Source organism: Procambarus clarkii, chromosome 46, assembly GCF_040958095.1.
Source record: "Procambarus clarkii isolate CNS0578487 chromosome 46, FALCON_Pclarkii_2.0, whole genome shotgun sequence".
NCBI lineage: Eukaryota > Metazoa > Arthropoda > Malacostraca > Decapoda > Cambaridae > Procambarus > Procambarus clarkii.
In genome coordinates this window covers 21450868-21473564 of record NC_091195.1, presented here as the reverse complement: position 1 = coordinate 21473564, position 22697 = coordinate 21450868, and the positions used below count along the sequence as shown (strand labels likewise).

Here is a 22697-nt window from a genome sequence, read left to right as displayed (position 1 = left end):
TTTGAACAATCAGTTACTTGGCAACACTGCCCAAATATTTGTTAAAGTAATTCCTGCACTGTACAATACATGTTGCCATACAGGTTTTCAACATTTCACATGCTGTTTCATAAAAGTTAGGAGCAGCAGCAGTAAAGCGCAGAATATTACTTTTTTAAATTTACTGTTCATTCAAGTGGTATTCTACATACACAGGTGATGGTCTACTATTAATTGGATAAAGGAATTAAAAAAACTAGACTACCTGTTCACCATACAAATGATAGACTAGTATTAAAAACTCCAGATGCGGAAATTGGAGAATTTTGAGCGAAGGAAAAATGTTCATCTTTCAATGCTGGTCCAGAAGAACCAGAAACCAAGGCGGATCTGGCCACCAAGGAGTCACAAGACTCACTCCACCCATGAAGGTCTCCAGGAGCAACAGCTGGATCTGAGGGAAGAAATAAATGAACCCCCATCTTGACCACTCCAGCCAAAAGATATACACTGCAAGAGCTTTATAATTGGGAATGTAGCCATATATGGCAGAGACCACTAATTCCATGCTGATAAAGAGAATTTCACCTTGGGGTGACTAAATGTCTCAAAGCCAGTGGAAAGACACATTGTCTATTGTCCATTCTTTGGAAATGAGATATAACCCAGAGACCATCCAGAAGAAAGTTAAGACAACGTTGCCAACACAAGGCATTAAATATGCCAAAAGTAGAAGATAGAAGAAAAAGAGGCGATATGACCACTATGCACAAGATAGTAACAGGAATCGATAAAATTGATAGGGAAGACTTCCTGAGACCTGAAACTTCGAGAACAAGAGGTCATAGATTTAAACTAACTAAACAAAGCAGCCGAAGAAATACAAGTAAATTCACTTTCGCAAACAGAGTGGTAGACGGTTGGAAAAAGTTAGGTGAGCAGGTGGTGGAGGCCAAAACCATGAGTACAGTACTTTCAAACCGTTATACAGTACGACAAAGTGTGCTGGGAAGACGAGACACCACGAGTGTAGCTCTCATCCTGTAACTACACTTAGGTAATTACAAGTATGTGAACTTTGTATAGAACCACACCACAAGAATCCAAAAGCCAAACTACTCAGTTAAGACCCGTGTGATATAGACAATGAACCACTGGGAAGCAGCCGGAGAATGGAACCTAGAAGAAGACTAATCCTCCACAGTGTCTGCCACACTACTGTAGAGCCGTGCACATACTGTGTGCCTGAAAGAGGGGACCCACCTAGTGACTCTAGGATGCCTGGCAAAGTACTGGCGAAGTACTCCCTTACACATTTCTTTATTTTACACTTGGATTGAATTCTAGCAGCCATTTATCTTCCCAGTTCTGAAGTTTGTTAAGGTCTTCTTCAGTTCTTACTCGTCTCGTTAACTTCGCAGCATCTACAAACATTGACATGTACTAGCTCACTCCTTTAAGGTCGTTTACCTAGCACAGAGCCCTGTGGAACACCATTTTCCAGTACTCTCCAGCCAGCCAGCCATATCCTCTTTGACTATGATCCTATGTTTCTTGTCCGTCAAGTATTCCCATACTCAGCCTTTCCTTTTATCCCTACTTGTATTTCCACCTTGTGTACAAGTCTTGTATGAAGAATTGTATCAAAAGCTTTTTGGTAGTCTGAAAAGATGCATTCTACCCATCCTGCCTTCCCTTGCCTTATTGTAGTGACCCTGTCATAGAATTCAATTAAGTTTCGTAAACATGATTATTCCTTTCTGGAGGTATTAATGTACTGTACCAGCATGCTATAAACCACTGAGAATGAGGGAAGGGTACTGAACCTAATGAGTACCATGAATCTAATGAGTACAGTGAGTACTAAACCTAATTTGTACCTAATGAGGTAGAGATCTATGATATAAGAGTACCTACCTCCAATAGGTAAGAGTGACCTTGTATGCTTAGAAGTAAAATATGCACAGAATGTAATGGAGAAAGTAAAAACTCAATGAAACTCAAGTTTAAGAAAGGAAAATATGGGAGTAAGGTAATTTTTAATGGAATTAATTGGAATGGTTTGTTGTTAGACAAGGAACTAAGTAAGATGTATTCCAAATTTTGCAAGATATACCAAGAAGACACAAACATTTATACCAAAACGGAAGCAATTATAGGAAATAGGACTGCTTCAATAGACGTTGTGAGGGGGCCAGAGAACAAAAGACAATGAAATGGAATCAAAATGAAAAGCAGACAACCCCACAAACATGCAAACAATACAAACAAGCATGAAACAGTTACACAGTGGTGAGAAGAAAGACAAGAAATGTTAAGAAGGGATAGTGGAAAAATGTGAAACAACCCAGCATATTCTTTAACATCATAAAAACAAGATGCAATTCAAAGACTTCAAATGGGAGGTAGACATACAGAGACTGACAAGTAAATGCGTGAAACACTAAACAAACAGTTCCAATATGTGTTTGTGAAAGAAAATTTTGTCTGCAATGTAACATTAAATTATTCCCTCCCATCTATCCACTATATCTACTATATTGTAATACTGCACTATTGTAACAAAAATTCCATCTATCCCTACATTTGATGGTGAGAAGTAAAGTGGAGGAAGGAATAAGGGAGGAGGGAGGAAGGAAAGGAATGGGTGAGATGGTGGAAAGGTTTAGAAAACGTGGGCGGGGAGGGGGAACTCGTCTGTGGGGCAACAGAAAATGAGGGGCGCATGGGGAAGAGTGGAGGTAGGAGAGGAGGAAGAGAAAATGGGATATTGAGGAGGGGTAGGAAGGAGCAGGAGGAGAGAGTAAGTGGGAGTAGAGAGTAGTCTGATGAATGAATACTAATATATACTGAGTAACACTTCCTACTGGTTGCACTTGGTAACACTTTGTAACAATTGATAATGGTAAACCGTGAGGAAATTAGTTATTGAACGCTGGGTATTTATAGTTGACGTAATATGAACTGACATATGGTGATACCACTGATGGTTACACCGGGAACCAAGGATACCCTTCCAAGAAAATGCTGCACAGGATTAACTAAGCTGCCACCATCCCGCCTTGCCCATTAGCTGTATCAAGCAATGAGGCAAGAAACATTGCTTGACTTGGAGAGTCCTCTTTCTTTAACTGTCATTAATTAGGGAACGGTTGTTAACAACTATACACAGAGGATAAGAGGTTCCATAAATTGACACAAGGAGAGTTTAACATGGGTTTATTGAGAACAAAAAAATATGATATTCACCAACTAAAAGTCCCTACTCTAACACTGGCAAATGTTAAGTAATTTAGACATGGAACAATACCATCAGAGATCACACATTATCTTAAGGCCACTGCCTCTCGCCCTGGTGGATTCACTCTTGTCTCTCCCTGGCTGTGTGATGTTCTTCACAGACCTGCTCTCGACCCTGGTATCCAGCACTCGCTCCCTAACTTCCCTACAGGGCATATATATACACACGTTCCCAAAACTGGCACACCCTCTATCAGCTGAGAAAGGGGGTGGGGGGAATTTGCTGTTGCTAATCTATATTGAGGCTGGCCATGCATGCACAAACACTCAAGAATTTTCAATTAAGATGTTTGACAGCCACCTTACACCTCTTCAAGGATGGGAAATATTAATTACAGGGGTGCAAGAGGGAAGGAACATTTTCCTCACCCGAATGTTTACACAGCCAACACTCCCAACAACATCAAGGGGTACATTCCTAGGTGTTTACACATAAGGATCTGGGGGTCTAATTCCATTACAATGTTTGACAAAATGATCTAGAAATATCACCTACTTGAAACTAGCTGGCTAAGACTAGCCCAGGAATTTTTAATCAACTTTTGCAAGACGATCCACAGGTCATCTGGGCTGACCTTGGAGAAGGGTTCTCTGGATGTGAGCTCTAGGGGGTCATGGGTGTTACAACACACCAGCCTTAATATCGACTTTCAAACTTCGAGTATACAGTATATGGATGCTTAGTCCCCCTAACTGTGCAAGCAGTATAAATACATTGGGATGTGCAAAAAAAAAAAAAATGAAAACATTATCGCCAAAGCCCTGTAGAATACATAAAAGGTAGTGTAAATGAAGCCTACACTATGCTAGCAAATTTCAGAGCCGCATTTAACCCTTAAAGTGCGCAATATATATTTTTATGAGTTTGGTAAAAGTGGCTGAACAGCGCACATCATATATACAGTACAGTATATGATTTAGAGTACCACCTAAGATTTAATATATGGACAAAAAAATATTAAAGAAACTGCTCACTACATTCGTGAGGCCAAAATCAGAATACCTGTACTGTATGCAGCAGTAGTGTGGTGCCCATATTTCAAGAAACACAAATAAAATAGAAAGGGTGCTACTAAATTGACTCCCAGAGCTTATGATGAGCTGTGAGGACAGATTAAACATGCTAAAGCTGGAAGGTTGAAGGAAAAGTGGCAATTTGATCACAATGTTCAAAATAGTAACAGGAATTAACAAAAGAGAACGAGGAATTTATTAAACCTGCAACTTTAATAACAAGTGAGCATAGCTGTCACAAAAACATACAACAATTCTCTTTTGCAAACAGAGGTGTTGAAATTTATGTGAGAAGCAGTGAATGCTGAAACCAACAGTAGTTTTAGAGCATGTTGTAGTAAAGAGTACTAGAGAGAAAAGACACAACAAGCATATTTCTTGTCCTGTAACTACACTTTTACACAACACCCACTACATAGACACACCACACCATACTACACTTTTACACAACACCCACTACATAAAGACACACCACACCATACTGTAACACTGTAAAGGTGTTTGGTTTAGTTGTACTGTCTCCACTCGATCATCCGGACTATATGGGAAGGACCCCCAGCCGGATTATCACATTTTTCGGATAATGGTACTTTTTCACCTATGTGTCCAAAAGTGACCATTTCCAACTATTTTTATACTACAAACATAATTTGAATTGCCTTGCCACATACAATTATTAAATATTCAACTAGAAACCTCAACTTACCTTGTTGGTGTTCGTCTTCTTTATTGATGCCACACATCTTGAAGTTAAAAATTCTTAACAATTTACGTAACCTATACTAACACAACACTAAAATTAACACTTAAAATTACTGTACAGTTCATTAAGCTAAGTTAGTTTTGACTGCCAGCTGCTGAAGCCTCACTGGTTGAGGGCATTTGGGTTGCCTGTGAGGCCTCACTTGTTGAAGGCGCTTGCTTGCACCTCACTTGTTGAAGCACTTGCATGCCCTCACTTGTTGAAGGCGCTTGGCTTGCCTGTGACGCCTCACTTGTTAAAGGCGCTTGCTTGCGCCTCACTTGTTGAAAGCGCTTGGCTTGCCTGTGGCGCGTCACTTGTTGAAAGCGCTTGGCTTGCCTGTAATGCCTCACTTGTTGAAGGAGCTTGGCTTGCCTGTGGCGCCTCACTTGTTGAAGGCGCTTGGCTGCCTGTGACGCCTCACTGGTTGAACAACACGTAACTTGTCTTTAATTGCTAGGACAATCTTCTTCCTCTTAACACTTCCAGAACGATTGATGCTGCTACCAGACATATTCTTGGCCAAAAATGTTCAAAATTACTATGAAAATTAAGAAAGTTATTTAAAAAAATATTTCACTAATGGCGCAACACTGTGAGGCCGCACTGGTTGAGGTGTATAACAGTGACTTGTCTTTAATTGTTAGGACAACTTTCTTCCTCTTAACACCTCCAGAACGATTGATGCTGCTACCAGACATAGTCTTGGCCAAAAATGTTCAAAGTTACTATGAAAATAAAAAAGTTATTTAAAAAAATATTTCACTAATGGCGCAGCACTGTGTATAACACGAGGGACGGACGCACATGGGTTGACCAGTGTTGGACGGGTCCACTTGGGGTGGGGCAGCTATAGCACGTTACCTAGGCTGCCAGGAGGAAAAAAATTCACAATATTTTTGAAGGAAACTTCAGCCTGTGCACAATGCTTTTAGGAAACTTATTTATTTGTTATTACATAATTACTAGTACTTATTTCATTTGTTTTTGGCTATGATTAATTGTTCTAAAATTAATGGTAATTCCTGTACCCAGGTGGTCCCTCCTGACGCACCCCTCCCACCCTCCCAACACCACCCACCCACCCCACCCCCCTCCTCCACCATGCGTCTAGAGCCACAGACGGGATTAATACGGCATGGCCGTATTTTCATCCGGCCAAACTAGCTTTTATCCGGTTCCTGTGGCCATTTTGGCCGGATATTGTGATAACTTTATCCGATCACGATTTTGGCCGTATAAGGGCGTTTTCCGGATGTTTGAATCCCGGATAATCGCGGGGTTACAGTATTTAAAATACATAGAGATACATGAGTCACAGACAAGGATTTGACAGGCCCCATTCTGGCGGCCTGAATCTCACACCTCTAAGAGTTAATGACCACCAAGTGACCTGAGGTCACCCATGAGAATTTCACCTTGCCTCTGCTAATCTGATAATTGGCCTTCAAACATGCCGACGTTTAAGGAGTGGCTTGGTAGAGAGCTGGAGGCTATCTACTTGTGGGCAGAGTTAGCTACTAGGTTTCCCAATATATACTCGGAGAGCTATAGATTCGAGAGCATTAACAGATAGACCAGGCAGTAGAGCAGAGGAGGACAACAGCCGAGACAGGCTGTCGGTCGGACGGGGGTGACACTGCCTGATAGCTGCAGACTCCCCCCCCCCCCCCTCTCAATCCAGCTATAGGCAGACACTTGGTGAGTTGAGCATTAAGGTTACTTGGTTGTGTTTACATACAGTATGTTGTGTGATGATCAGGGGCAGTCAGTTGTAGGGTTCTCAAATTCTTGGATGATGGCTCACTTTGCATATTAATCTTTAACATTTTAATTGAATTGCTTAAATTATGATACTTATCATGTGAAATATAATTGAATTTATTATTTAAATTGTCTTTAACTTTGTTCCTTAGAGTTTTTGAGTTGGGGTGAGAAAGCCTCGATGGTTACTGGATTCATGATATTAATGAGTACATGTTTGGGAGTTGATACATGGTAATAATATCTTTTGATACAGACAAGTTCCATTCCTTGTCTTGTATGTAATGGTCTAGAATGGATGTTGGCAGCAATTCACTTTTCTTCTTCTACTATCTACTTTCCCTATCTACCCTTCTACCTCTTCTACTTCTCCTACTCACTTCCTACTTACTCGCTATTCTCATTTCCCCCCTCCCCCGTTACAATACAACCCACACAACCACCACACATCAGTGCATGTGAGTTAGGATGTAGCCATTTTTAATAGCCAACTTGCTGAACAGGAAAGGAAAATAAGGAAATTAATGCTGAAATAATAGAGAAGAGAATGAAACTAAAGAATATACAAAATATTATGAAGACACTGAGAAATCAAATGTACCTGGTTGATGGGGTTCTGGGAGTTCTTCTACTCCCCAAGCCCGGCCCGAGGCCAGGCTCGACTTGTGAGAGTTTGGTCCACCAGGCTGTTGCTTGGAGCGGCCCGCAGGGCCACGTACCCACCACAGCCCGGCTGATCCGGAACTTCTCTTAGAAAACCAGATCCAAAACCAATGTAGATGCCAGATCATAAATGAAAAGTTAGGCAAGGATATTCAACATGTAAAGAATTTTTTAAATTGAGATGGAGGTTACAAAGGGTATAAAAAAGTGTATTCTATTGTGTAGAAAAGTATTAGGAAGAAATTCTTGTGCGCAAGTGGGCCAGAGAGAGAAACGTTAGTGAAGTGGAAGCCAGGAATTGTGGTAAACAGAAAAGTAGAGACATTAGACAGGAAATTAGAGAGAAACTCTTGAGATCTTGCAAGAAAGGTTGGGCCAAGTGCATCAACCTGGACCTAAAAAAGGCCTTTAACAAAGTCCCACACAAGAGGCTATTCTGAAGGTGAAATGATGTTTTGTTATTTTTTTAACTTTCATTCACATGAATGAAAACATTCAGATGTTTTCATCATCTGAATGATGAAAAATTGTACAACAGAAAAATGAGCAGTAACTAGAAGGAATGTATGAGACAAAAAATATCACTAGTGGAATACTACAAGGTTCAGTTCTAGCACCAGTAATGTTCATTGTCTAATATAAACACTACCAGAGGAGATTCAGAGTTACACGAATAAATTTGCAGATGTGAACATGGAAAGTAAAAGACTTGGATGACTGCCATAGCCTTCAAAATAACCTGGACAAAATTGCAACAGGAATTGAGCAGCACATGGGAAATGCAAGTCAGTGTAAATAAATGCTGCATAATGGAATGTGAAATAGGGAAAAGCAAGCCATACTCAATCTATACATTATAGTTTAATTATAGATGTTAAATCTATCACTAGCCCCATTTCTACTCTCAGCCCTCTCCCTCCAGCCCCTCTCTAGCTTCCACTCGATGGTTAACATACAGCACGCCATCACTGCTTCTCTTCCTCTTGGTCACAATATTTATCTCTAAATTTCTACATCTCATAGCCTCCCTCTCTCACTGTCAACCTCTTCTTACTTCATAATCACTCATCACATACAGCACTGTACCTTATTTATTGCTCACAACCAACAGGAACGTTGTGAGAATTGAGGAAACAATGTGTTCAAGAAGAGCCTCAAGATGTGGTATACCAATGACGATGAAGTTACAAACAAAGCAGAGGAAATAAATGAAATGGTTATTAAAAGTGGGACAAAATTGGAAATCCAAATAAATTACATTATTTTAGATGCAATATTTTCAGGAAGGAGTGTGGGGGGGGGGAGAGGAATGACCAATTAATAAGGAAAGAAAGAAAGGAAGGAAAGCCTGGGAGGAAGAGTAGTACTGCTAGTAAAGGGAAAGTGGATATATGAGGAAATTGAAGATGGAAATACAAATGGAAACACAGACTGACTTTGACTGTCACAGAGAGAGACACACACAGACTTTGACTGTCAGTAGCCCTGTGTATCTTCTATTGACTGTCAATAGAAGATAGTGGTTTGTGATAATATATGAAGACACCAGCAAATCATGCATAGATGAACTGCAGAGAGCTGCAACTATACCACAGAAAATGAAAGCAAAACTCTAGCTCTGGAGGTCCTAAATCACAGAGATAGAATGGGATTAGAAAAACTCATAATTAGGAAGAAATGTGGTGTACAAAATTAGTGAAAGTTATGAAGGTCTTCTTAACACATGTAAAACATGACACTAGATAAATTGGAGATCACTTAGTCTACTGGACATGATCTTCTTAGAATAATGAAGACATCGAAAACTTTGAAACACGAGTTAACACTAGGAGGAGGCAGTGACCATTGAGTTTTGGTCTTTGACTATCAGATTGAACTAAAAACAGTGACCAATAAGACAAGGGGTCAGGTAGAGAAGAATAGACTACAAAAAAAGAAATTAGATGAGATTAAGAGAATCTAGAAAATATACAAAGGGAGGAAGAACTGATGGGTAAGACGGTGCAGGAAATGATGGATCAAATTAAATGGAGATGCAAAGAGGCTCAAAAAAATAAAAAGATTCATACTAACAGTAAGGTAAGAAAGTTTGAGGGAACATAATAACCCATGGTTTAATAAACAATGCCAAGAAGCTAAAATATATAACAGGAGAAAGTGGAAGAAATACAGAGGACGAAGGTCACAAGAGAACCGGAATAGGAACAAGTACATAAACTTAAGAAAAATATCAGTAACAACTCAAAATGGCGTTGTATCCAAAACAAAGAAACAACCGATGTTACTACATAACCTTAAACTTAGGAAAATGACAGTGAATAACAAGTGGCTAGATTACATGAGAGAGAAGAACATACAGGAAATGAAAGGAAATTTGTAATAAATTAATTGCCAGTTTCCATGGATTGTTTATGTGACTGAGCCTGAACAGCTCCCAGTACTAGAACAGGAATGGTAACCCTAAATGAGAAATGGACAAATATTAAGGTAACAGAGGAAGTAAGGAGACAACTAGCATTCCTAGATGATACTAAAGCTGTTAGACCAGATAATGACACACTGGATGTTTAGCCACTGTGCTGCGCCAACCGAGAAAACTCAGTCGGTGGGAAACTACGCCAACCTAGAAAACACCTTTTTAATATTTCGTACTCATTCAAAACGTGCTTGAAATGAACTCTTGGGACCTCTAGTGAGAGGCAGCTGTCTTGGGAAAAAATCCCAGAATGCCCTAGGGCTGATGGCTGGCTTAGTACCAAGTGAGCAACCATGGGTGGCGCATGCACCTCTGGCTCCCAAACACCTGTTTGATGTGGTGTTGAAAGATTGCGCTGTCAGTGTAATTCAGACCTTATTGTTTGAAGAACATAAGGGTCATGGTATTGATGAAGCTAGGCACAATAAGGACCTAACACAAGGGTCGGATGCAAGTGCTACAGCACAGATGACGACGATACAGGGAGCGAGCTTATCCCTGTATCAGCATGGGTAGCCGAGTGCCATCCATCTCCACCCCGTGTTATCTCTAATTTTTATAGATGATAGATGAATCGTTTTCTGGGTTCAGTGATGATGCATCTGATAAAAGTTGCATAGATGAGCAGTATTAGTGGCTTCCATGGTGGTGTTTTCCATAGATCTTTTTAAGAATGGCTGAATCTCTTCTAGAATACCTGAACCTCTTCCAGTATGACTGAATCTCTTCCACAATACCTTACAAAGTGATCTTTTCAAGACTACCTTACAAATTGATATTTTCCTATAATCTTTTCAAGATTACCTTACACTTAACAAGCTTGGCTTCATACCACCTACAGGTACTAAAGCCAAGGGTGAGTGTGTTATTTGTGAGTGAGTGTGTTATTTGCAAGCACACAGAACAAAGAAACAGGAAACGAAAATCTGTTTGTACCTGGTGCAACGAGAGCGCAGTCGCGCAGTCTACCATGGACTGCTTCGTTGATTATCACTCACTTCTGAAGTACAGAATGTGTAATACAGTGTGTTACTGTGTATATAGTGAGTGAAACTACATATTATAATTTTAGTGAATTTTGAACAAGTAATATTGCGACAATACACATTTATTATGAACACATTACTGACACACGTATCACAGTGCCATGGAACACTATGAACGTTTTACTGTGTAAATATTGTCAAGGACACAAATATGCATCATATACGATAAAAAAACAAATAAAACCGCATTGGAAATACATAGAACAAATAATTGAAAATATATTTGTGGCAACTCACGGTTCTTCAATGGCCTGTGCGACCGCCTCTGGGAGCTTCACGCTCGGGTGACCAGCCCATGACACATCTGACACCTCCTTCTCCCATGTCCCCACAACCAAAGTAAGTGGAATTTTTTAGTTTTTTATGTGTACGTGTTCAAGGAAGGGAATTTATCATTTTACAAAGATGAAAAAAAATTTGCAAACACTTGATTTAATGCGCACGGGGAATGTCACAATAAACTCAGAGCATCACAGAGGTTAAAACGGCAGCACTGGCCTGTGGCATACCTCTAGCATTGATCTGTGACAATTGTAGAGAATTTGCCAGCTGCAATAAATCGGAAAAGGAGGTATAATATACAAGAAAGGGACTAGAGACAAGGCACTTATCTACAGACCACCATCACTAGCGAGCATCTTCAGCAAAATAATTGAAACAATAATAAGACAAAGACTAGTTACACAACAAATGGATTAGGTATGTAAACAAAGATCATCATGGCTTTAGGTAAGGGAAATCATGCTTAACAATCCTGCTAATAGCATCCATTTTTACTAATGGCTATTTGTGTGTGTGGTTTGACATATTAGAGCGAAGGATTAAGATGTAAATTGAGGTATAAGTTGATACTTCTAGATTTTTTTTTTATTTTTCGTCTTTTTTTTTTTATTTAAGAAACATGGAGCAGCCTACATGCCGAGCACCGAACGAACCTTTTTGACATTTGTTGTATTTCAAAAAAAAAATAAATAAAAAAAAAATTATTGCATTGCAACATATCAGCAGTCACCCCTTTATATCCCAGCATCATGAGCATCTTTAAACAAAAAACATTATTTATTTGCATCATCGGAGGCGTCCAAAAATGTGCGAGAAGCAGCGTGACCCCACCAAATGGTCTTGTCATCATTCAAACGAGCGGTCGCCATACGAAACGAATTGTCGGCTATCGTTACCCAAAATGCTCGCCATTTGAGGCGATATATATATATGTATGTATGTATGTATGTATGTATAATATAATATGCTGTATGTGCAATGACTGGTTGTTTATTACTGGTCTAGATACGCATCTAGGCCAGCAATAAACAACCAGCTAATATCCAATTTCACTTTACCCACTTCAATATGCAGAAGGAGAACCAAATGACTCTGCCACAGGAACGGAAGCAGCCAGAAGACCATAAACTGCCAACGTGTCTCACACTATGATGATACATTTAATTCCTTATCAATATTCCCTATGTAATGCCATTCATCTGTATGTTACCTATTCATCCATATGTTACCTAACCACCTCGCCATAAGATGATAAAAGCCGCGCTAAGCACTGTAGAATTTGTCATTGAGAATGTAAGGAGTGACCTTGTGAAACGCATCACTAGGTGTCAAACCTAATAAAATTGTAAAAATGAACTTTGGAGAGTTATTTTTCCACTTCCTGCTTCAGTAAAGAAAACATAAGAAATATTGAGAAGATTCGTGAAGAATCATAAATCTAAAACTTTGTCGTTTTCAACAAAATATGTTTAAAAGTATGACCGCTACCAAAATATTGTAATTATTATAATATATATTATATATCTTCTCTGAGCTACAGCATTTCATTCCATTTCAAATAGGAAATTAGGTAATGATGATTTATCCCAATAGGAGTTGGAGAATATGATCATGCGGCAATTCAGCGAGAAGACTCTTTATCAGTGCGAGTTGGGAAAAATGAAACAGCTGTGTGAGAAGTTGGAGACGACACTAGAAAGCAACCGCAAGAAGACTGCTCAATTTCATAAGGAGGTAAGACATTATGAGAGTTGTTCACATGTAACTGACAGGCCATAGATACTGTGTTTGTTGTGATACTGGATTAGTTCCATCAGTGATGTAAGATTTTGCTCAACATAGGGAAGTTCTTACTCTTGAAATGTTGTAAATTAATGGCAGAATAATTTCTTTCTTTAGAAACTATTATACACTGTACTTCACATTTTTATATTAATGTATTAGTATTGTTACATAATTTAACAACTCTCTTTATCTGTTTGATAGATTGAAGACTTGAGAAAGGTTACGAATAGATTGTCCGCAGAGCATTTGTCTCGGAAAGGACAGTACGTTGCTCCAATAAGAATTAAGAGATCAGTTGGTATTCAAGCAGCACCTCATATTGTAAGTACTAAACCATATTTAACCTGTTTATAAGTTGACAGGTAGGGCCAAAAAGCTGAAGCTTAACCCTTGCAAGCACAATAAGGCGAGTACAAAATTGAGCCTGAGTGGAGATCTGCTGCAAGTACTGTATTGGGAGAGTAAATGCCCGGTAAAATTGCATTTAAACAAAGCAGATTTCACCATGGTCACTGCAAGAGATGGTCAATATATTATGTAATGTGTAGTATCTATAATATAGCTGTGTATAATGTCACTAGCAAATGGAGAATGCCTGGGCATCTGAATAACTACAAATGTGGTGCTCAAGAATGAGAGACCTGAGGCCTTAAACTTGAAAATAACATACTGTACTGGACTGAAAGATATCATAGGAAATAAAGAATAGATCCTGCGAAGAGTAAAGGTGCCATAGGTACAACCACTGTATACACATCATAGGTCCACGGCTATTGAATATCCTCCTAGTAAACATAAGAAATACTGCCAGTTCAGAAATAGAAATGTTCAAGAGAAAATTAGACTTTTTCATGCAAGACATACCGGACCAACCAGGTTGTAGTGTGTGCCTGTGGGCTGCTTCAGGAAACAAGTGTTTTGGACCAAGTAATCATAAGTCAAGCCTGGCCCGAGTAGAATTCCCAGGACCAACTCCAGGTGTACTTTCAGTCCAGTGTCACTGCATTGCACCTAGGGTAAAATATTGGGAATATAACAATAAAAAGGGCAGTGGATACACCTAGAGATGAATATTTTTGAAAGACACACCACACATCTGCCACCCACCTCCACCCAGCCACTCACAACCCAACACCACATGCCCGCCTGCTGCTCACTTCCACATTTCCACCGGCCGGCCACCTACCTCCACCGGCCACCCACCTACCTCCACCGGCCGGCCACCTACCTCCACCGGCCACCTACCTCCACCGGCCACCCACCTACCTCCACCGGCCGGCCACCTACCTCCACCGGCCGGCCACCTACCTCCACCGGCCGGCCACCTACCTCCACCGGTCGGCCACCTACCACCCACTTGCCACCTACCACCCACTTGCCACCTACCATCCACTTGCCACCTACCACCCACTTGCCACCTACCACCCACTTGCCACCTACCACCCACTTGCCACCTACCTCCACTTGCCACCTACCACCCACTTGCCACCTACCTCCACATGCCACCTACCACCCACTTGCCACCTACCTCCACTTGCCACCTACCACCCACTTGCCACCTACCACCCACTTGCCACCTACCACCACTTGCCACCTACCACCACTTGCCACCTACCTCCACTTGCCACCTACCACCCACTTGCCACCTACCACCCACTTGCCACCTACCACCCACTTGCCACCTACCACCCACTTGCCACCTACCACCCACTTGCCACCTACCACCCACTTGCCACCTACCACCACTTGCCACCTACCTCCACTTGCCACCTACCACCCACTTGCCACCTACCACCCACTTGCCACCTACCACCCACTTGCCACCTACCACCCACTTGCCACCTACCACCACTTGCCACCTACCACAACTTGCCACCTACCTCCACTTGCCACCTACCACCACTTGCCACCTACCACCACTTGCCACCTACCTCCACTTGCCACCTACCACCACTTGCCACCTACCACCACTTGCCACCTACCACCACTTGCCACCTACCTCCACTTGCCACCTACCACCACTTGCCACCTACCTCCACTTGCCACCTACCACCACTTGCCACCTACCATCACTTGCCACCTACCACCACTTGCCACCTACCACCACTTGCCACCTACCACCCACTTGCCACCTACCACCACTTGCCACCTACCACCACTTGCCACCTACCACCACTTGCCACCTACCTCCACTTGCCACCTACCTCCACTTGCCACCTACCTCCACTTGCCACCTACCACCACTTGCCACCTACCACCACTTGCCACCTACCACCACTTGCCACCTACCACCCACTTGCCACCTAACACCACTTGCCACCTACCACCACTTGCCACCTACCACCACTTGCCACCTACCTCCACTTGCCACCTACCACCACTTGCCACCTACCTCCACTTGCCACCTACCACCACTTGCCACCTACCACCACTTGCCACCTACCACCACTTGCCACCTACCACCACTTGCCACCTACCTCCACTTGCCACCTACCACCACTTGCCACCTACCTCCACTTGCCACCTACCACCACTTGCCACCTACCACCCACTTGCCATCTACCTCCACTTGCCACCTACCACCACTTGCCACCTACCTCCACTTGCCACTTGCCACCTACCACCACTTGCCACCTACCTCCACTTGCCACCTACCACCACTTGCCACCTACCACCACTTGCCACCTACCACCACTTGCCACCTACCACCACTTGCCACCTACCACCCACTTGCCACCTACCACCACTTGCCACCTACCTCCACTTGCCACCTACCACCCACTTGCCACCTACCACCCACTTGCCACCTACCACCACTTGCCACCTACCTCCACTTGCCACCTACCTCCACTTGCCACCTACCACCCACTTGCCACCTACCACCGCTTGCCACCTACCTCCACTTGCCACCTACCTCCACTTGCCACCTACCTCCACTTGCCACCTACCTCCACTTGCCACCTACCTCCACTTGCCACCTACCTCCACTTGCCACCTACCTCCACTTGCCACCTACCACCACTTGCCACCTACCACCCACTTGCCACCTACCCACCTGCCACCACTTGCCACCTACCACCACTTGCCACCTACCCACCTGCCACCACTTGCCACCTACCACCACTTGCCACCTACCACCACTTGCCACCTACCACCCATTTGCCACCTACCACCCACTTGCCACCTACCACCACTTGCCACCTACCTCCACCTGCCACCTACCTCCACTTGCCACCTACCTCCACTTGCCACCTACCTCCACTTGCCACCTACCTCCACTTGCCACCTACCACCCACTTGCCACCTACCACCCACTTGCCACCTACCACTCACTTGCCACCTACCACCCACTTGCCACCTACCTCCACTTGCCACCTACCTCCACTTGCCACCTACCTCCACTTGCCACCTACCACCACTTGCCACCTACCCACCTACCTCCACTTGCCACCTACCACCCACTTGCCACCTACCCACCTGCCACCACTTGCCACCTACCACCACTTGCCACCTACCCACCTGCCACCACTTGCCACCTACCACCACTTGCCACCTACCTCCACTTGCCACCTACCACCACTTGCCACCTACCACCACTTGCCACCTACCACCACTTGCCACCTACCACCACTTGCCACCTACCACCACTTGCCACCTACCCACCTACCTCCACTTGCCACCTACCACCCACTTGCCACCTACCTCCACTTGCCACCTACCACCACTTGCCACCTACCTCCACTTGCCACCTACCACCACTTGCCACCTACCACCCACTTGCCACCTACCTCCACTTGCCACCTACCTCCACTTGCCACCTACCACCCACTTGCCACCTACCACCACTTGCCACCTACCACCACTTGCCACCTACCACCACTTGCCACCTACCACCACTTGCCACCTACCACCACTTGCCACCTACCACCCACTTGCCACCTTCCACCACTTGCCACCTACCACCCACTTGCCACCTACCACCCACTTGCCACCTACCACCCACTTGCCACCTACCACCACTTGCTACGTACCACCACTTGCCACCTACCACCCACTTGCCACCTACCTCCACTTGCCACCTACCACCCACTTGCCACCTACCTCCACTTGCCACCTACCTCCACTTGCCACCTACCACCCACTTGCCACCTACTACCCACTTGCCACCTACCACCCACTTGCCACCTACCACCACTTGCCACCTACCACCACTTGCCACCTACCACCACTTGCCACCTACCACCCACTTGCCACCTACCACCACTTGCCACCTACCACCCACTTGCCACCTACCACCCACTTGCCACCTACCACCACTTGCCACCTACCACCACTTGCCACCTACCACCCACTTGCCACCTACCACCACTTGCCACCTACCACCACTTGCCACCTACCACCCACCTGCCACCTACCTCCCACTTGCCACCTACCTCCCACTTGCCACCTACCACCCACCTGCCACCTACCTCCCACTTGCCACCTACCTCCCACTTGCCACCTACCACCACTTGCCACCTACCACCCACCTGCCACCTACCTCCCACTTGCCACCTACCACCCACTTGCCACCTACCACCACCTGCCACCTACCACCGCTTGCCACCTACCACCACTTGCCACCTACCACCCACTTGCCACCTACCACCCACTTGCCACCTACCACCACCTGCCACCTACCACCACTTGCCACCTACCACCACTTGCCACCTACCACCCACCTGCCACCTACCTCCCACTTGCCACCTACCACCCACCTGCCACCTACCACCCACCTGCCACCTACCACCACTTGCCACCTACCACCACTTGCCACCTACCTCCCACTTGCCACCTACCACCCACTTGCCACCTACCACCACTTGCCACCTACCTCCCACTTGCCACCTACCACCCACTTGCCACCTACCTCCCACTTGCCACCTACCACCACCTGCCACCTACCTCCCACTTGCCACCTACCTCCACTTGCCACCTACCACCCACTTGCCACCTACCACCCACTTGCCACCTACCACCACCTGCCACCTACCACCACTTGCCACCTACCACCACTTGCCACCTACCACCACTTGCCACCTACCACCACTTGCCACCTACCACCCACTTGCCACCTACCACCCACTTGCCACCTACCACCCACTTGCCACCTACCACCCACTTGCCACCTACCACCCACTTGCCACCTACCACCACCTGCCACCTACCTCCTGACAACAAACTCCACCACTGACAGATGAGGGCTGGACTGCTACATGCTCAACTTGTTCAGTGCACAAAACCAGCTGCACTGTACATATTCAATTGATTTCCACCTTTCCATACATTTTGCAATCTAAATTAATCACTGTGTACAAAATGTTTGTTTACACTTTGGCAGATATGGGCGTAAATCCTAAGGCATTTAGGGTAATAAAGCCGATTGCTCAAAACGCTTTCCGTAATAGTGGCGGCTTTAGTGTGTAACTCCTGTCTCTACAATTGTGCATTACTCTTATGTTCTTTGTTCACACACATTCTTCTGAATAAGCTTTGTTATTATTATTATTATTATTATTATTATTAATAAGAAACAGTGGTCTACTGGAGAAAATGATACTTGTTGTATGTATGGTACACTTTTTTTAAATTTATGTGATGGAATTTTCATGAAAATCACTGTCAGATAGAGAGAAAATTTGTTAATGCCTGAGTGTATTAAGTGCCAGACAATTTTAGATGAACATCTGATAGAAAGTGTGAATGAAATGGTGGAAGTTGAGGACCTTTTATTCTCAAACAGAGTAGGATTCACATTCCATGTAACATTGTGTTCCTGTATATGAAGCTTAATTTTTTGGGTAGAATCACTATGTTTATGCCAGAAAATTTCATGGCAAATAATAAAAGTTCTGTGCATCGAACTTTAAAATAAATTCTTATTTGATAAAATAAAATAAAATGTTTATTTAGGTAAGGTACATACATACAAGAAATTTTTACAAAGATTGGTTGACTTATAGGTAGAGCTAGTACATACAATGCCTAAAGCCACTATTACGCAAAGCGTTTCGGGCATAAATGTATTTACGCAATACAAGAACTAAACTACTTTAACCGCCGTACTGTGCACCTGCTCTTGGCCAAAACTTCATGGTGCAATTGTTAAGGACATATTAAGAGTGGCCTCGTAGCCTGGTGGATAGCGCGCAGGACTCGTAATTCTGTGGCGCGGGTTCGATTCCCGCACGAGGCAGAAACAAATGGGCAAAGTTTCTTTCACCCTGAATGCCCCTGTTACCTAGCAGTAAATAGGTACCTGGGAGTTAGTCAGCTGTCACGGGCTGCTTCCTGGGGGTGGAGGCCTGGTCGAGGACCGGGCCGCGGGGACACTAAAGCCCCGAAATCATCTCAAGATAACCTCAAGATATTTTTGTTGCTTTTATAAATATGGCTGGAATGTTTATGGTGTAGCAGTATATTGTGCAGCACTGTACACTATTACTTTTGTTTTATAAAAGAAATTCAGCCCATCCTCCTGTTAAGGTAGTACTTATAGTAACGATGACGACCATCGTACATATGTTGACGTAAAAGGCAATTAGATAGTCGAAATAACTACTATTGAATTTTGACAAACTGGTAAAGTTTTTGTACTGATGTTGCAAAGAAAACTTAACCTAATCAAGTTTATGTTTATATATATATATATATATATATATATATATATATATAATATATATATATATATATATATATATATATATATATATATATATATATATATGTAATGTGCTATACTAGGCCTAGGAATATTTAAGTTTCCTTTAGCTTTAGCCACTACAGTATATATGTAGAGTGGTGCACATAGTTGCAATAAGTACTATCTAAAGAGGAGGATGGGTTGAAGATATCATACTCAGATACACTCCTTTGTTATATGAGCCCAATTTGCCATGTTGAGATGCATCATGTAAAATGACATTGCATAACATTGTATTTGAAATATTATTAGTTTCTCAGATGTACAGTTATAGTGTGTGTTTCATTATACAGCACTGTATTTTATTCTATTCAGGTATTGCCACTTTCTACTGAGCGGTTTAAATGCAACCTGCCTTTTTTTCAGTAAAACAGAATAAACAGATTCTATGTATAATGTTCTTAATTAACTTGTTAATTAAAAATAACTAATTAATATTCTGCTCTGAACTTGACAGATAAACAAGGGTATTATGCACGCCAGCGGGAGTGGTGGTTTGATAAAGACGATCGCTCCACGGCCATCATCGCTGGTTGGGGTAAGCAGTTCCTCTAGTCCAGTCAAACCCTACCACCTTGTGGCAAGTGAAGTGTGCTCCCCACCAAATGTCACGTTTCAAACTAAGGTTAGCTCATGATGAAATATGAGTACAAGGAAAGTTCTACTATGGAGACTTTCCTTCTTAAATGATATAATGTTGAGCCTTGATCTCTCAGTTGAACATTAACCCTTTCAGTACCCTGTACTGCATTTTGAAACTTGCCTTATATCATAGGAACAAATATTTCAAAAGTATTAACTTATTATCTTCAGAAATTGTAGAAAATAATACTCGGTATAGAAGAGAGTATTACATAATTACAATAAAGTACTGTATCGTACTATATTATTGGTTTCAGATCGAATTGCCACCTTCCTCGTGCTGGGAAAGTCCTAGAATTGTCAATAAACATTAATCCATGTACTGTATTAGCACTCATTTTAGGGTGGTGCCCATATCCTTGTCTGGAAGTGAACTGCCTCTTTCAGCTGCTTGCTCAGCTACACACAAAGTCTTTATATGTACTGTACTAGGATCATTTGCACCTTATAAATCACTTTACAGTTAAAACATTGATTTTGATAACAAAAAAAAGTTCACAAATAATATGTTAATATTGTATAGACACAAATGTTTGCTACAAAAATAAAAGCAGTGTGAGGTGTGGGATTTATTGCACAGAACCAATAATAGATAACTAATAGTGAGTGTGCAAGACACTTAATTATCAATTTACAAAGCTTTATGAAGCCTTCTCCATGACTTAGTTATCTATGGTCATAATTTTTGTATGTAAATACATGGCATAGTTTGATCTATATTCTTGCAGAAAGAATTACAAAACTCCTTGAACTAGTTCCTTGGTTTATTCATTAACTTTTAAAAGCGAGCCATGATTACATATATAATTTAAGTGTTGCACCATAGAATGTACAATGCAATAAAAAGTTAATACAGTACAGTACTCATTTTTGTCTTGGGAACTATTTTAAAACATAAGACAGAGATTTTGATAACAAAATATTTGAAAGTAAATGGTCTTGAGTAGTAACCCCAAATAAAGAAAAGAAAAGAAAGAAGATACGGTGTGAGGTGCACGAGGTGTCACTATACACTCAAATAATGATCGAGTGAAACTATTTGAGAATATCTTGGATCAGATGATTCACTAACAAATCATCAGAATATGCACATTAAGATTTCAACTTAGATTCAACAGAGCAGAAGTTGTTGTTAAACACATGTGGCAAAATCTTACTGAAGCGACCATATGAGTCATAAATACTCATACTCCACCCAAGTAAAACAGAAACAAGCAACACTTAGTGGGCCAGCCAGAGGCTTAGGGCCCACGCAGGAATATCCCTGCAAAAAAAAAAAAAAAAAAAAAAATCAGAATATGAAGCTTCACAATGTAATAGTATTAGTCTCTTTAAATTTCCGTCTTAGTTGCAGATTTGTTACTACATTAATTTTCAAGCTTTTTGTTTTATACGTACTACGTTATTTCTGCAAGAACAATATAATATTCAAAGATGAGAATTCCTGCGATTCATCGAGACGTCGCCAGTAGATGGCTAAGAATCTACCAGCAGATAGTGTAATAATCTCTGTAGCATGAAAGTAAACCTCTGGTCCATTGGTGAAGAGACACTGTCCAAGCCCACCATTGCCAGTAAAAGGTGGCACCCTCTGTTGCTCGCTACACACCATCAACGTTGACACATAACATGTAGGCTGGTTCTGAAAGGGTTAATTATGCACTTCTCACATCTGCAGTTTATTCTAGTTACTTTTGCTTGACTTAATTTGTATTGCCAAATTAGCAGCACTAAAATGGTTTTTAAACAAATGGGCAGATATTCCATTGTCATCCAAGTAGGGTGTAGTGGTCTGTGAAAAAATGCAAATTAGTTAGTAGTAGTTAGTAACAGTTGATTGACTAACAGTTGAGAGAGAGAGGTGGGCCAAAAGAGCAGAGCTCAACCCATGCAAGCACAACTAGGTAAATACTCAGTGAAAAGATTTATGTGTGAGGAGTTCATGTATTAATTGAGTAATGACGGCTTTGATGTTTATGTAGAGTTATGCTTGAGTTGCTTGATGTAGATGATGAATGGGGTCATAAAAGAGGTCATGGAAAGATTATTAGGTTAAAACTGTAGAGAATGTAGTTTATGATACGAGTATCTGAAGGATGTCAGATTTTATAGTATGCACGGAATGATAGATTTATGTATAGTACAAACTCACTTCAAGGAAGTGCATGGGGGCAAGGCCGATTTGTTGTTTACGAGCTCTAGTCACCCGGGGAGCCGGTCGACCGAGCGGACAGCACACTGGACTTGTGATCCTGTGATCCT

General features: G+C 42.5%; 1 protein-coding gene across 27 annotated transcripts in view; it reads left to right on the top strand.

Moving 5' to 3' along the window:
- The window catches only part of LOC123770459 (activating transcription factor 7-interacting protein 1), a 206428-nt gene that overhangs the window by 139364 nt on the left and 44367 nt on the right, over positions 1-22697 (top strand). For 18 of the 27 annotated variants that reach the window (XM_069301826.1, XM_069301824.1, XM_069301817.1 and 15 more), the window contains 3 exons: positions 12860-13000; positions 13253-13372; positions 20251-20418. In XM_069301826.1, the coding sequence (XP_069157927.1) occupies positions 12860-13000; positions 13253-13372; positions 20251-20418 (429 nt within the window). The remainder of the gene's footprint in view (positions 1-12859; positions 13001-13252; positions 13373-20250; positions 20419-22697) is intronic. The other 9 variants (XM_069301831.1, XM_069301832.1, XM_069301829.1 and 6 more) reach the window with 1 other exon arrangement.